This window comes from Vanessa cardui, chromosome 15 (assembly GCF_905220365.1).
Source record: "Vanessa cardui chromosome 15, ilVanCard2.1, whole genome shotgun sequence".
Classification (NCBI taxonomy): Eukaryota; Metazoa; Arthropoda; class Insecta; order Lepidoptera; family Nymphalidae; genus Vanessa; species Vanessa cardui.
In genome coordinates, this window is record NC_061137.1 from 4344531 (window position 1) to 4360647 (window position 16117).

General features: G+C 32.7%; 2 protein-coding genes across 2 annotated transcripts in view; one reads left to right on the forward strand and one right to left on the reverse strand.

Annotated features, from left to right (window-relative positions):
• Window positions 1–303: 303 nt before the first annotated feature.
• LOC124535795 (DNA repair protein Rev1) lies at window positions 304–3181 on the forward strand. The gene has a single exon (XM_047112149.1). The coding sequence runs from the start codon at window positions 418–420 to the stop codon at window positions 3139–3141; it is 2724 nt and encodes a 907-aa protein (XP_046968105.1). The 5' UTR covers window positions 304–417; the 3' UTR covers window positions 3142–3181.
• A 244-nt stretch (window positions 3182–3425) lies between these two features.
• LOC124535519 (tubulin-specific chaperone cofactor E-like protein) overlaps window positions 3426–16117 on the reverse strand; it is a 33024-nt gene continuing 20332 nt past the window's right edge. The window contains exons 5-8 of the mRNA XM_047111733.1: window positions 7162–7346; window positions 5842–5973; window positions 5152–5254; window positions 3426–4565 (exon numbers count right to left, since the gene is read on the reverse strand). Coding sequence (XP_046967689.1) covers window positions 4440–4565; window positions 5152–5254; window positions 5842–5973; window positions 7162–7346 — 546 coding nt within the window. The 3' untranslated portion in view covers window positions 3426–4439. The remainder of the gene's footprint in view (window positions 4566–5151; window positions 5255–5841; window positions 5974–7161; window positions 7347–16117) is intronic.

Consider the following 16117-nt stretch of genomic DNA (forward strand, 5'->3'; position numbering starts at 1 on the left):
CACTAAGTATTTTAATTTTTCCTTGAAACCGTAATTGCCTTCCTGTAATCGCTCATTTCTCTCAGTTGACTTATAAATATCCATTTTATTTCGGTTAGGTTAAAAAGTTTCTTTTTTTAAAATCAATAAAGATACTACTAAAATCCACTAGAAATCTAATAGGTTTTATTTATTTTCTCGAATATTAGATCATATATTAATCTAATATTCGAGAAAAAAAATAAATGTTATTAAAATAAATTTATAATTTCTACATGTTATTATTAAATGTCAAAAATATGTCGTCATTACATAAACGTCAAGTAAAAACAAATATTTTTGGCGGGAGCTAGGAATTCGTACAGTTAGTATCTAAAGATTAATATATTTATTAAAAACATGAATGTGAGACTTAAATTTATATAATTCAAATACAATATGCGACGTAGAGATGATAAGTTTCCAGATAATGGCTTCGAAGCTTGGGGTGGGTATATGCAAGCAAAGGTTGCTAAGTTGGAAGAGCAATTTGCTTCTGGTATCGGCAAAGAATGTAAACAGACTGACTTATTTAAAGGGATAAGTATATTTGTTAATGGATTCACCACGCCATCGGCAGATGAATTAAAAGAACTAATGGCTAAACACGGTGGAGTATATCATATTTATCAACGAAGTGAAGATTTTATTATAGCTTCCAATTTACCAGATACAAAAGTGAAAAAAATGCCTTTGGCAAAAGTTGTTAAACCTCAGTGGATAACAGATAGTATTGCTGCCCAGCGTGTTTTGGATTACAAAGAGTATTTACTGTATCGGAATTCAAAGTCTCAAGCTAGACTTCATTTTAACCAAATAAGTAAGGTAGAAGATCAAGCACAATTAGTCAAATGTGAAAAGGTAAATGATACATATCCATATACTACAATTTCAGATCAGAGTAATGATAAAGTACATGACAATGAAAACAGTATTTCATCAGAGAAACCTGATAAATGTTTGCCCTTAAATACAACATCAAAGAAAAGTGAAGTGGTCACAAAAACAGCGGCCGATCCAAACTTTATAGCTGAATTTTATAACAACTCTAGATTGCACCATATTTCACAACTCGGTGCATGTTTCAAACAACATGTCAATGATCTGAGAGAAAACAGTAATTTCAAATTTCTTGCTCGTGATGACTTAAGGAACAGAATATCAGTATTAAACAATTCACAAAATAAATTAACCAAGTCAGATTTTCAAAATGAAAAGACAATTATGCATATTGATATGGATTGTTTTTTTGTGTCTGTGGGTTTATGTAAAAGACCCGAACTAAGAGGCAAACCTATCGCTGTTACACATTCCAAAGGTGGACAAAGTCGTCCAAAGAGATCAGGTGTTGATAGAGTGACTGAATTTAACTTGTATAAACAGAAACAGGTCAAGAAGATTAGTAAGGTATCTGGTGTTCCTGAAGAAGACATTGATATTGAGACGAGGATTGATAATGTTAGTGAAGACAGTGATCAATTTGGGTCTATGAGCGAAATAGCATCCTGTTCATATGAGGCTAGAGCTAAAGGCATCACTAATGGTATGTTTATGGGGGCTGCATTAAGACTATGTCCTGATTTGCAAACAATACCATATGATTTTGAGGAATATAAAGATGTAGCATACACTTTGTACAATACAATAGCACAATACACTTTAGATATAGAAGCTGTGTCTTGTGATGAAATGTATGTTGATTGTACTGAATTATTAGATCACCTGAAAGTAAGTGTTGATGATTTTGCAACTGCTCTGAGAGATGAAATAAAAAGTAAAACAGGTTGTCCATGTTCTACTGGTTTTGGTGGTAACCGTTTGCAAGCCAGGCTTGCCACTAAGCAAGCCAAGCCAGATGGCCAATTTTTTCTAACATCAGACATTGTTGATAGCTTTATGTACTGTATTAATCTTAAAGACTTACCAGGTGTTGGTAGACAAACTTCGCACAAATTAGAATCACTGGGACACCTGACTTGTGGTTCCCTTCAAAGTTTATCTTTAACATGCCTTCAAAAGCATTTGGGTAATAAAACTGGACTACAATTGTATGATCAATGTCGAGGGCATGATCCGAATCCATTAGTTTATTACACTGTTAGAAAATCAGTGTCAGCGGAGGTTAATTATGGTATTCGTTTTGAAAATAATGAACAATGTGAAGAATTTTTGAAACAACTTTCAATAGAGGTTCAGTCTAGAATGCAGCAGTTCAAAGTTTTAGGTAAATGTATAACACTTAAACTCATGGTAAGAGCTGAAAATGCCCCTGTAGAAACTGCTAAATTTATGGGACATGGCTTTTGTGATGTTATCAATAAGTCTACTACATTGCTGACTGCTACTAATGATGTTCATCTCATTACCAAGGAGGTGATATCTATATGCAGAAAACAAAACATTGATCCAAAAGAGATGAGAGGAATTGGAATTCAGGTGACAAAATTAGAATCTACTAATAAACAGGGTAAAGGATCTATTAATAAGTTTTTCACAAATAAAACTTTAGTAAAATCTGTTAAAAATAAATTAGAAATTATTAAACCAAAAGCTGAAGATGAAAAAAGAGATCCAATCACACCAAAGAAACCAAATATACATTTATCACCAGTAAAGAAATCACCTAAAGTTGAAAATATTAAATCTCCCATTTTAAAGAGAAGAGGTAGACCCCCAAAAAATGGAAAAGCCCAGATTATTACTTCTCATAAACCAATTAGTAGATTTCTTCAATTTCCACAAACTATATCAGATGAAGTTCATACTAAAAAAGAAATGAATAGAGAAGAAAATAAACTGGTGGAAATACCTAAACAAATTAAAGAAAAACAAGAAGGTTTACTTGGCTTACCTTGGGATAAAGTAAGAGATTTGCTTGGAGCATGGTTTGACAGTGGACAAACACCTAAATTGTGCGATGTTAATTTAATATCTTCTTATATGCGAGAAATGGTTATTAATAAAAAAATAGACAAGCTGTATGTTTTAGTAAATTTTTTCAGGCGAAGGATAAGGGAATTGAATGTTGACATCTGGTATGAAGTACAGGAGTCTGTTATTGATGAAGTACAAAACGCAATGGTAGCTGTATATGGAAAAAAATTGTGGATAAATGAGAATTAACTATTTGTTTAAAGTTTGTCGGATAATTAGTACAACAAAAGAAAAAAGTTATTTATGATAAAATTTTATGTTAGTAATGTTAACAAAGTTAAAGAAAAGAACATTAAAGTACATTATTATTGCATTGAAAATCTTTTAATTTTCCACCAGTTTCTCATAATATCCAAGAAAATTTCGAACTTGAACCCATGAGATATGTTTGTTAAAAAAAATTTTTTTACAGCAACCAACATAACAAAGTGACCAAATTTTATACATAAAAAAAAGAGAAAAATAAAGGCAAATTATATGTAATTTCGTTTATTTCATATTTGCTATTAATACTAAACATTTGGGTCAAGTGAATATTGACATTTGAACATTATACATACTGCCCATTTGCTATTTGTCAACTATCCTAAAACACAAAACACATTTGGCAGATGATTTATTAATCCAGCAAATGAAATAAAATTAAAAAAAAAAACCACAAAACTTACGGAATTAAAAAATCTTTTACATGAAAAACAATTTTATCAACTTTGTGATATTTCTTATTGTATTTTTTTACAACTATGTTTGCAAAATGGCAGTTAGTATCACTTCGTGTTATTAATAAGCATTAATGTATTCGATGGCCAGTGATTTGATCGCAATAAATTACACGCATAATCAGATACATTTTTAAATACATTGAATTGTTACATACAATTGATAATTCAACGTTGAATCTTGTAATTCATTTATTTATAATTTATTATCACAGATGCTTATTGCAAAATAAAAAAATAACAATTTCAAATTAAGTAGAAAAAAAAAGAAAAAATAATCCGTGCAAAAATATTCTTAGAAAGCTTTCAGCTTCGACATTTACTTAAAATCTAATTGTTTTGTGACAACAACTAATTGAATTTTTTTAATACACGTTGACAATTAATGATTTAAAAAGTCTTCTATTTTACAAATAAAACGTATTAGATTAGTAGGTACAATGTTTCATTACGTAATACAGTTTTATGTCGGGAATCTATTAAATATACATTAAAAACTTATTCAAACCACCGTCATTATCTCTCAGTAATTTAATGTACTTACGGACGAATGATACAAAAAAAGACAACATAGTTAGGTTAATTATTTTGTTAAAAAAAAAAAAACACAATTTTGTAAGAAAACTTTACAAACATATTTTACTGTGCATTTCTAGTTCGAACCTCGAAAATTTTGGCACAGTACGAAAAATCGAAAGCAACTTTAATAAAGTCCACTAGTGTTTTTATTTTCGAAACAAATGACGGTAGTCTTAACGTCTGTAGGCATTATGCGGTCGAATTGACTGAAATCGAGTGTTTGAGTGTTAGTTTAGAGACGATGATGATTTCGTCGCCCGACCTGATGTTGTAAGAATATAGCTGTTTCGTCGGGAACCTCATCTCCTCAGGACCCTGAATAGATAAATTATATTTAGTATAATTTTGTTGGAAAAAAACTCTCCAAACATTATTATTGTCTTAATAAACGCATTTATCTATTAGTTATCCTTTGTTCTTGATATAAGTATCAATTATTCGCACATACAATAGTATCTTTACTGCGAATGGTACGTACTGGCAAGTTATTGTTTATTATAAATAACGATATAAATTACTCAATAATATATTCTCGTATGATTATGGGCTATGAATTGGTTTGAGATAGGTTAGTGTTGACTAAATCACTTAACGAAATGTTGATTTGTAAAAACCATAACAGTAAACACATAGTTCAAATAATCACTAGCTCTACCCACAATGTCTTTACAAAATAGTTCTAGCCAGTTACAGAGATTAGCCGAAACAAACAAACAAAAATTGTAAAAAAACTTTTTTTTTTTCGGTATATGTACCGTTGATTTTACCGGTATGGTTTCTTAAATATTACAAAGAGAAAATCAAATTTTATTCTATGTATAGATTAAGGGTCATTTATATTTATTTTCAATCTTAAAAAGTAAAATCAACATCATACCAGTAATTATTAAAGGATACTTACTATTTGCATATCTCTTAAATCTTGATCGACGTAAAAGAGTCGCATTTTTGAAGCAGGAAATCCCGCAAGTCGTTCTAGTTTCGTCTTCAGATCGGACACGGTTCTGTAACAATATTACACGTCAGTATAAAAGCTGCTCGTCTACGCGCGTCTGTTAGAACATATCCAGTACACACTCACAAGGATGTGGATAGGATAAAATAGGATGTACTTTACAGAGGAGTATGATTTAACAGGCTTATTATCAGTTTAATATCATCTCTGATTATAAAACAAAAGACGGACGTATCGAGTAGAACATTAAAGTAAAGCATCAATAGAGAATGCATAATCTTGGTAGTAAGTAACGACGTATCTTTTATTAACATATACAGAATATTGTCACCCGAATTGATAAATTTGTATTTTGTTACTACACTTACGGTCTGAGCTTTCCATACATAGACATTTTTGTTTTACAATCAAAGCTTGTCGTTCTCACATTTATAACAAACTGTACAACACTTTTGTATTGAGAAACTCAGTACTAATTTAATAAAGTAATGGTGTCATATCTTATATGGTGTCATATCTTATAATCAAATATAGACTACTTGGTTAGGGGAAAATTACGATTACATCCTCACAAGAATGATGGTCTACCAAGTGGTGTGGTATGGTTATGGCTGTGGTAAAGTATCATTGCGTTACCTGTAGACGTCGACGGTGCGAACTTCGCTGGTGTCCCCGCAGGTGAAGGTGATCTGCACGCGCTTCTCGGGCCGCAGGTCCACTGACACCAGCGGGTCCAGCTTACCGTGGACTCCGACCAGCTCCCAGTACCTGAAACGAGACATTACATTATGTAACTAATCCAAATAATATTATTCAGACGACAAAAGTTTTTGAAACAAGAGTTAATAAGGATCTTTTGAGAGAGGTTTGTTCGGGAGAATTTCTGCCGCATTTATTATGTATGTATGACGACCTCCCTGGTCGAGTGGTGTGTATATCGGTTTTCATGGGTACGCCACTCCGAGGTCCCGGGTTCGATTCACGGCCGAGTCGATGTAGATTACCATAAGTTTTCTATGTTGTCTTGGGTCTGGGTGTTTGTGGTACCTTCGTTACTTCTGATTTTCCATAACACAACTGCTTCAGCTACTTACATTGGGATCAGAGTAATGTATGTGATGTTGTCTCATATTTATTTATATATTAATTTATATTATGTACGTAGTCACTAACGCCAAATCGAACGTGGTTGAATGAGACTCACACAACCAAACATTCTTAAAAAAGAGGTGCGTCCTTTGGTCAGTTGTTGTGAAACCTGTACGAGATGTTACTCTAACAGAAAAAATTGGTAAAATTTCTGCTGTAGTGTTTGAATGGAAGAGGTTATAAATTCCAGGAACAGTCGTTCTGAGTATAAGTTATGAAAGCAATAAAACCAATAATAAAAAAGTAAATCTCAGTAAGTTTGGTTCGTTTTGAAATTAAGGCTAATTCAATTTCACAACATCTCACCACCCACGATACTTCCTTATAAATCAGATATTCGTATGCCTTTCCTAAACAAGACTTATCCTATCTCATTTTGTCGGACGATGTGTTGCTTGCAACATAGAATATAATGAATACTATCAAATTTGGGTTTATACACTGATGTATCGATGCGTGACCAACAAATTGAGTAGGCTAAATTTATTCGCATAACGAAAGGTATCTTAAAGTTGCTTGCGACCAGTCACTTAGCCTAGGAGGCTTAAGATATGCAGTTTTTCGAAAAATGTTTGTAACTCGTGTCTCCAACAACAGATACATACTAAATACTCTTAATAGTAATCAATAAAGGGGTACAATTTGTGTGCTCCTTCAATTATTGGAGAAAGCGTTCAGTATCAAGGAAATAATATTTAAATACAAATACGTATAAAAGATATTAAGACATGAAAATGAAAAGTACAGAAGTTTTGAGTTCGCTACAGATTCTTTATACCATAACATATTAGTTTTGTTTTTTATTACTTGTCAGGCCTATCCGATTCCGGTTTCTCCATGTAGTATCTGATGAATGCGCGCTCAGCTGCGTCTCGTTCTTCAGGAGGCACCGTGCCTCCTCCGTTTAGTGTTCTGACGTGTGGTAGCCGAGCTACTAGCAGTAACCGCCGCTCGTGTTCCGTAGACTCGAAGCGCTCCCATAACGGCCAACCCTGGAAATAAATTTATTCACAATCAGTTGCTTGAATATACTTAGAGGCTGTAAAAAGATTATTCTTCAAACGCCAGTGTCTATAGACTAAGATGAGTTTAAGCCATCAGATTCTCTATTCTTCCTTAAACCAAATATTTTGAAAATAAAATCATTATATTTCAACAAGGTGGGAACTACAATATCCAATTCCTTTTTAAAGTTAATAATAAAATATATAATCTTTATTGAGCAATGTTTGCCATGACTTGGAAAGAGTACGGCTCCCCTCATGATAGAACGGACGCGTCTAAATCACGTCGCCGACGCGCACGTACATAACAGCCTATTATATAAATATAATGAAATTTGTTTTATTTTGCAATATTATTTTATATCCTTTATACTTTTAATGATTTGAGATATGAGAATAGTCGACAACAACCAACAATTTTGACCTAACATCTTCAATATTTTGTTATAATAAACAGAACAGAATGTCTGGCACTCCTTCCCACTGTTACAACAACAACAACAGCCTGTAAATTCCCACTGCTGGGCTAAAGGCCTGCACTCCTTTTGAGGAGAAGGTTTGGAACATATTCCACCACGCTGTTCCAATGCGGATTGGTGGAATACACATGTGGCAGAATTTCTATGAAATTTGTCACATGCAGGTTTCCTCACGATATTTTCCTTCACCGCTGGGCACGAGATGAATTATAAAGACAAATTAAGCACATGAATCAGCGGTGCTTGCCTGGGTTTGAACCCGCAATCATCGGTTAAGATGCACGCGTTCTAACCACTGGGCCATCTCGACTTCCCACTGTTATTTAAGCTTATTATATTTGACTGCTATTGAAAAAAAGTAAGGTTTAGTTCGTTGAGTGATTCATGAATCATAATTAGTTATACAAAGTGCTCAATGGACAACTTGTTGATACTTAATATTACAATATAAACAAAAAGTTTTTACACAATAGTTTTTTTAGGTTGAAAAGTCACGACTTCTTTGAGCCGTTTGATGCGACGGCATCAAAACAAATTAAAAATAAGACTCGTATTATTGTAAAGGTTTTTGCTCATCACAAGTATTTAATCTCATGATACTAGTTTCCATTAAGAGACAGCGTTTAAAAAAGTGCCCGCCATTATTGACCTTCGATCAGACAGTACTTGATCATGTATATACTTCTGGTTTATGTAAATATAAATGTTTAATGTAGATCCTAGGTACATGTCGTTGCTAATGTTTATAATATATACACATTATAATAGTAATACTTTAATTTTATAAGAGACTAGCCGTCTTTCCGGATTTTTGGGTAAAATGAGCATTTTAGTTCGAGATATTTTATGATCATATATAAAATAATATGTGCAGTGAAAAGAAAAAAATTTGCAAAATTATATTCTGTATAATTCATGCGCAACCTGAGGGTATAAAATAAAATAAATATTCCTTATCAATCGAGTTGTGGGCTTTTTTGCGAAAAAATGGAAAATCAAACAAATGTTATGATATTGGCATTATTTGTCTGCGGTAGTCGGTATACTGTTATTGAAAGCCGAGATGACCATTATTGGCAATCGCATAAACCTACAATTTACATTAAGATTAATGTCAGTCTGTTCTCTGTTGAGATCATTGTCCAAAATTAGCAACAACCACTTACAACTTTATGAGCCACATATATTTCCATTTATATCAGTTCAATGGATAAGGCGCAGTATTGTTATAACTCTATATAAATAAAAATGAAAGTTTGTCCTTCAACATAATTATTTTGTAGACACTTTAAGTGCGAAAACTCATATGAAACTAAAATATATATTCGGGACATTCATATCACAATACTGCAGGGAATGAGGAAATAGACAACCTCCGTGGTCGAAAGTGTGTGCACCGGTTTTCATGGGTACGCCACGCCGAGGTCCCAGGTTCCGGCCAAATCGATATCAAAAAAGTTCATTAGTTTTCTACGTTGTCTTGGGTCTGGGCGTTTGTGATACCTTCGTTACTTCTGATTTTCCATAATACAAGTGCTTTAGCTGCTAACATTGAGATCAGAGTAATATATGTGATGTTGTCTAATATTTATTTACTTATGTATTATTATTAATAAGGCTTCACTCCTATAAAGGAGAAGATTTGTATTCCACAGGGTTATTTCTCTACGGATTGTTTATGTATGCAGATTTACAAGACGATAAAAAATACACAAATGAATCACGTGACAATCTAGCGGTGCATGCCCGAACCTTGACCCGCTATCTTCTGTCAAGATACATGTGTTCTATATATTTCGACATCACGACACTTTTTGACACAGTAATTTTTTTAATATAACATATTCAACTAAAAAAACTTCCAATCAATTGAACGTTTTGGACACATTTAAATACAATACACGGAGTATTGTACTCCTGTAAAATGATTAAAATGTCTGCTGACTAATTATAAAGTCTTTTAATTCCTCATAACCGAATGGATTATTAATCATAGACAAACGTAGAGTGCAGAATTAATTTAAAGAGCATAGACGTCATCAAACGGAGAGAAGTAATAATATCCCTTTGTTTGGTTGCATACGCGTGCGTTCAACCTTGCCACCTTGTTTTGACCGAAAATGGAACGCGGAAAATACGAAACGACTTATGCATGCATTAGATCCAACGGAATTTAAGAATACCGCATTTTAAATCTATTAACGCGCTTCATATATATAAAATTATTAATTAAAGATTCGACCTTAAATTTTAACCGGTAGTCATTAAAATGAGACAAAAGACGCTTATATTTATAATGGATAGGATTCGGCGTTTATTTCGAAAATATTTAATGTCCAAGCCTGAACAGATTGCGTACCGATTGCTACATCAAGTCTTATAACATTTTACCCACTGATGTTACATAATTAAAAGTTAAAACCTACCATTATCTTGCACAAACGCCATGATTTATATGAAAGTTAGGTAAAACAACAATGGAAATGAGAGAATAAATGTCCCGAGTAGGTACCTAGTATTTTTGTAAAGCAATTTAAAATGCAGTACTGTTTGCCGAGCTCGTAAATCGCTAGCTGTTTTGTGGAATGTTATTTTAGGGATTGTAAAAGTGTTCTTTATATCTTAATGAAAATAAATAAATGCAAGCAAAATTAACATTTCTTTTATTTAAATAATTTCATTGTTAAATTCTATAAAATATATAAAAGTTGAACAAATATCAATTACAGATATAGAAATGCCAAATTGCCAATAGTTAATGTTGTCTTAAATTTTCGCGATTATTACACATTTAAATAAAACTAATTATAACGGATGAATCGCGTATATTAATTATTATTATTATGTAGACAGACGGGTAGACAGTCTACCCGTGACCACGAACACTGCAAAGTGCTCGAAACGTCGGGATGTTTAAAAAAAAAAAAAAAATAATAATTAATATACGCGATTCATCCGTTATAATTAGTTTTATTTAAATGCCAATAGTTAACCCTAAAACGGGCATAGGGCTAAAAATGGCTATCTTGACTATCTATAAAAATGGCTACCTATCCTAGATAAATACAGAATTATTTTATTTATTTTACCTTTCGAATTTCAACGTCAGAATCATGTTTCAAGAACATTTATTTAAACCAGGAAAATCAGCTTTTTTTGGTTCTGCCCGATTAAGGGTCAATTACAAAACTTTAGAATTCGATCGGAACAAAATTGATCATTTTATATAAATCAGCCGGAAACATCTGCAGCGAACACGTCCCGTGCATTTATTAACCCGCGAACAGGATATATAGCGCGCACGCATGGCAACCCCAATTTATTAGTATTGCGTGAAATCGCGGGAAGTGCATTTGAGTAAATACGAATATTCACACATCACACCCGCGCTCCGTACCACCTCGTGATGGAACCGTTCTATGCCATTAATTTTAAATAAAATGCGTAAATACGTTAAACTAAATTTTTTTTTTAATTAATAATAAATCACAACCTAAGCGTAAAACAGGCGCTTACGTAAAACATATCTGTAATAATTGAATAACCGATTCAATAAAATTAATTATTATATTTTTATTAAAACGAATTGGTTTATGTCACGAAATGATATATATGTGATTCATCATAGTTTATTTACACTAAGGATTTAAAACGTAATATGCGATAAGAAATGTAATACGCAATTCAGTTGCGTATAATCTTACACAAAGAAAAAGTATTCTTAAAACATTTGTTTATATTCTCGACTGAGAATTGGTGACAATTGCTTCTGTGCAAGGCAAACAAAATAGATATGTCTAAGAAAGTACGGTTGACCTAGCTATTAAGGTAATGCATGCATAGGTCAACGCTGTATGCCAGTAGAGGGATTATTACGTTGCGTTCTAGAAAACCAGTATTTTAGAACCAATTATTCTAGCATAACCTTTGTATAAATATCAAGTCATTTTAATTTGATTCACATAAGCATATCACAGTGAAGGCAACGCTATTAATTTTCGTTGAAATTTTCATCACTAAATGTAAGCACGCCGGTTACATATCCACTGTTTAGATATGAAAACGAGTCAGCTATGCAACGAGAGACAAAAGACATCGTATGTTACTTCGACTCTCGTAGGTATTTATATATATTTATATTTATTTATATTTCCTTGCCTTTCAACTCCAAGTCAGGGATTTAATATGAGGGGAGTTTTTAGGTCAAGCCACTCGTCTAACTATCAATAACGATTTGTCACAGATAAAATAAACATACCATTTGATTTTTAAATTGGAATATATAGATAACATTGTAAAATTGGGTTTTGCTTATTTCCAGCACTATTGTAAGGTATTATTGATAGTTTTAGACGAGTAAAGATTAGTTTTCGGCTTCTACATAATAGAATCAAATATTTCATACTTTTACTTTGCATACTTTGATGGAGATTTACTGGCTATTAGTGTACTGTAACACGGAATAATTATTTAATCTTTACGAGAAAATCTGCAAAGCATACCAATAATGTAAGCGAATTAGAATGACCTGATTTTTCTTATCGATTCTCTCACAATTAAAATTGCGACTTCGTAAATCTAAATGGCTTATAATTAAAATAGGATTGCATTATATATATAAGAAACCAAAATATAATTATAATAGATTTTTAAGAGTCTGTCTTAAGAAAATGACCTTCATTAAAATAAATTAATATTATTACGAATAAAGTAATAAAAAACGTAATAAGAGAAACAATTGAGACATTATTACGGGATCTATTCAAAAAAGGACAATAACTTTATATTGCGTTGGATTATAAGAAAAATTCTGAATCAATTCAAAAACTCTGGTAAAGTTTTACATTTAGACTAGCGGCCCGTCTTTGCACGGGTGCAATGCTGATACTTAATACACTACAGATTTTTTTCTTTTTTCTTTACTATATTCCCCTTGTATTATTATACGAAAACCTTCCTTTCGAATCACCAACTATTAAAATAAGCCGCGTCAAAATCCGTTGCTTAATTTTAAAGATCTAAGCATACATAGGGACAGATAGCGGTAAGCGACTTTGTTTCATACTATATACATATATGTATTGAAGATACAAGACGACGACATAGGGTCTAAGCGTTTTAAAATGTTTGTTTGTAAAATGATCACGAGTATATCAGTGTAGAGCGTGGGTTGGGGGACAGGCACGACCGTTGATCGGTCAATGTGATTCACGTGCATCTCATAAACTGGTTTCTTTGAACTCAGGTAATCTTTCAATTTGCTAAAACACAAGTCACACTTTATATTATTTATGGCCTTCCTGTATTTGGATATTGCGTTTTAGGAAATCGTTGATATCATTATTTTTATTGAGATATACATACTTCCAAATTGATATAAGAAATTACGGCGTAATGTTTTGATATACGACATTTACAATTTTAATATTAGTAAATATTCTCACGCATCAAAAACCTGTTCATGACAACTTGTGTGAAAAAATGATTAAGCCACTTTAATTATTACAGTTTACATCAAAACTGGCCGAATAATTTTTTTTTTTTTTTAGAGCTTAAGAACTGTTATTTAGGAAAGTATGAAATTGATTTTTCGAAATCAAAGTCACTCAACTTTATTTTTCCATGAATCCATTATTTTAATATAAAAAAAGGATAATTAAAACGATATGATATGTTTTTCACGGTAATAGCAGTTTCTATAGCTGTTCCTATTTTATAAGCCATAACTAATTTTATTCCTTTAGCCATAAAGTATAAATTTACTTCAAATTTATATTCATGTTCTACTCAAGGACAAAGCGACGCTCGTATAAAGCGCGTTCCCCATATCATATAATTTTAAATTTCTAAACATTGGTTACAAAACAAATTGCTGCCATCAAACACTATCGACCCGTTAAACAAATCTGTTGTCTATACATATAACAAAATTGGAGTGTCTGTTTGTAATATTAAAATAACCGGTAATATAAAAAAAAAACATTTTATACTATTTTTATTTGTCTATTTGTTCCGGCTAATCTCTGGATCGGCTGGACCGATTTTGACGGGACTTTCATTTTTATGTAAATAGTATCTAAGGCTGTTACAATAAGTTTTTCGCAAATTCAAACGCACAGGACGTTGCAGGAATAGCTCGTTTAACATAAAGAACCATTGGAGGAATTAATTTAGTTTTATAAAATATTTTACTTATTATAAAACGTTAGATATATGGCCTTACTGACTGAAACGAGAGAACAGTAGTGATTTTTATTATATATCATAGGTAGGCGAACGGGCAAATGTACCACCTAATGGTAAGTGGTCACCGTCACGCGTAGACATCGCGCCAATGCGCCACTAACCTTAGTGGCTAAGATTTTATGCCCCTTATGTTATACTGGCTCATTCGGAACATAACAATATTTAGTATTGCTGTTTGGCGTAAGTATAACTGAGTGGGTGGTGACGATCCAGACTGCACAAAGGACTAACACCAGCAAACTTCCTTATATGTACTAACAGACCTAAGCAAATATTGTCACGCTATTCTACTGCGGAATATATGTACATCGAGAATGTATTAGTAAAACGAAAACTCTTTAAGCGTATAAAAAAATACTTGGAATAGTGTATTGAATCCGTATATTAAATAGCCTACTAATATTGATTATGAAATTGGATAATTGGTCACTCGATAAGAGCTTCATTTGTTATTTAGCCAATTGGCATTTGAAACATTGTCGTGAATTACAGAAGGTCATATCAGTAATTTACACTCAGCTACAGCACTTGCTTCTATTATTCACTGCTAGATACATGAATCCAATTTCAAAAGGATAAGAATTATAGTTGCACAATTGGTGGTTTATTTATTAATTCAGAACGCGTGGCAGAAATATCAATAGTTATATCACATAAAACAAATGAAAAATTAAAATGTAATAATACTTGCACTTCTGATTTTTATAGCTACGGGTGTACCCAAAGGAATTTACCAAGTTAAGGTTCGAATAAAAAAAATCTATTTATGAATTTAAATTAAGAACAATGTTTACAACAGATGGTAATATGGATAATCTTCTATATATATAAAAGAAAGTCGTGTTAGTTACACCACTTATAACTCAAGAACGGCAGAACAGATTTGGCTGAAAATTGGTAGGGAGGTAGCTTAGAGCCAGGAGACGGACATAGGATACTTTTTATCCCGTTCGACAGCGTTCCTGTGTGACTTGACATGAAACGTCAGTCACTATAAAACGTGGATAACAAAAAAGAATCAGACTTGGAATAACAAAACGCAAATGACAGCTATGTAATTGACGTAAAATGACAGCTATGTAATGACGTATGGATGACAATTTGATATTTGTAAGAAATCAATATTAAAACTATTTCTATTAAATAAATAATTAACAAGTGGATTGAAGTGAAGTGAAGTTTAATTAATAATGCCGCGACCAAGACGATCGAATCTTTCCCGACAAAGCCGTAATGCAAGAAGAATACAAAATACTGCAAATGAAAGGACTGAAGAAGAACAAGAAATTGCACGTGAACAGCGCCGCAATAGTATGGCTCGACTTCGTGCTTCTCAATCACGAGAGCAAAGTGAAGCAGCCCGTGAAACAGCTCGGTTGGCAATGCAGAATCGTCGAGCGAACAACAGAAGTCAACAAATAGATAATTTGCGACGCAGAACAAGATATTTAGCTGATTTGAATCGAGCTGCGTTTCGATACGATTGCAGCAATGATTACAGCTTGCATCCTAGCGTTTGCATTGGGCAAATGGACGTTGTTTGCGAGTATTGTGGTGCATTAAAGTTTTCCGGAGAAACGCCTGGATTATGCTGCGTTAATGGTAAAGTGAAATTGCCAGTGTTGACTCCGCCACATGAGCCATTGTATTCATTGCTTTGCGGCGAAACACAAGAATCACGCCACTTTCTTGCAAATACTCGAAAATACAATAGTTGTTTCCAAATGACGTCATTTGGGGCAGACATTATCGAAGAAGGAGGTTTTAATCCGACATTTAAGGTATTTATTTTTGTACTTACATAGAATGTAGTTAAAGAATAACTTACTTTATCTATTGGTATGTATTATACTACTCTCCCACAGAAAAAGTGTTTATAACCCAGTTAATACAGTCTGGTTTTTATTTTGTAGATACAAGGACAGATTCACCATCGAATTGGATCATTACTACCTTTCGAAGATACACAGAATAAATTTTTACAAATATATTTCATGGGCAACATGGAAGAACAACTTGATCGACGCCTAGGGA

Excerpts from the sequence above, each read along its gene's own strand:
- LOC124535795 (XM_047112149.1), top strand. The coding sequence starts at position 418 with ATGCGACGTAGAGATGATAAGTTTCCAGATAATGGCTTCGAAGCTTGG.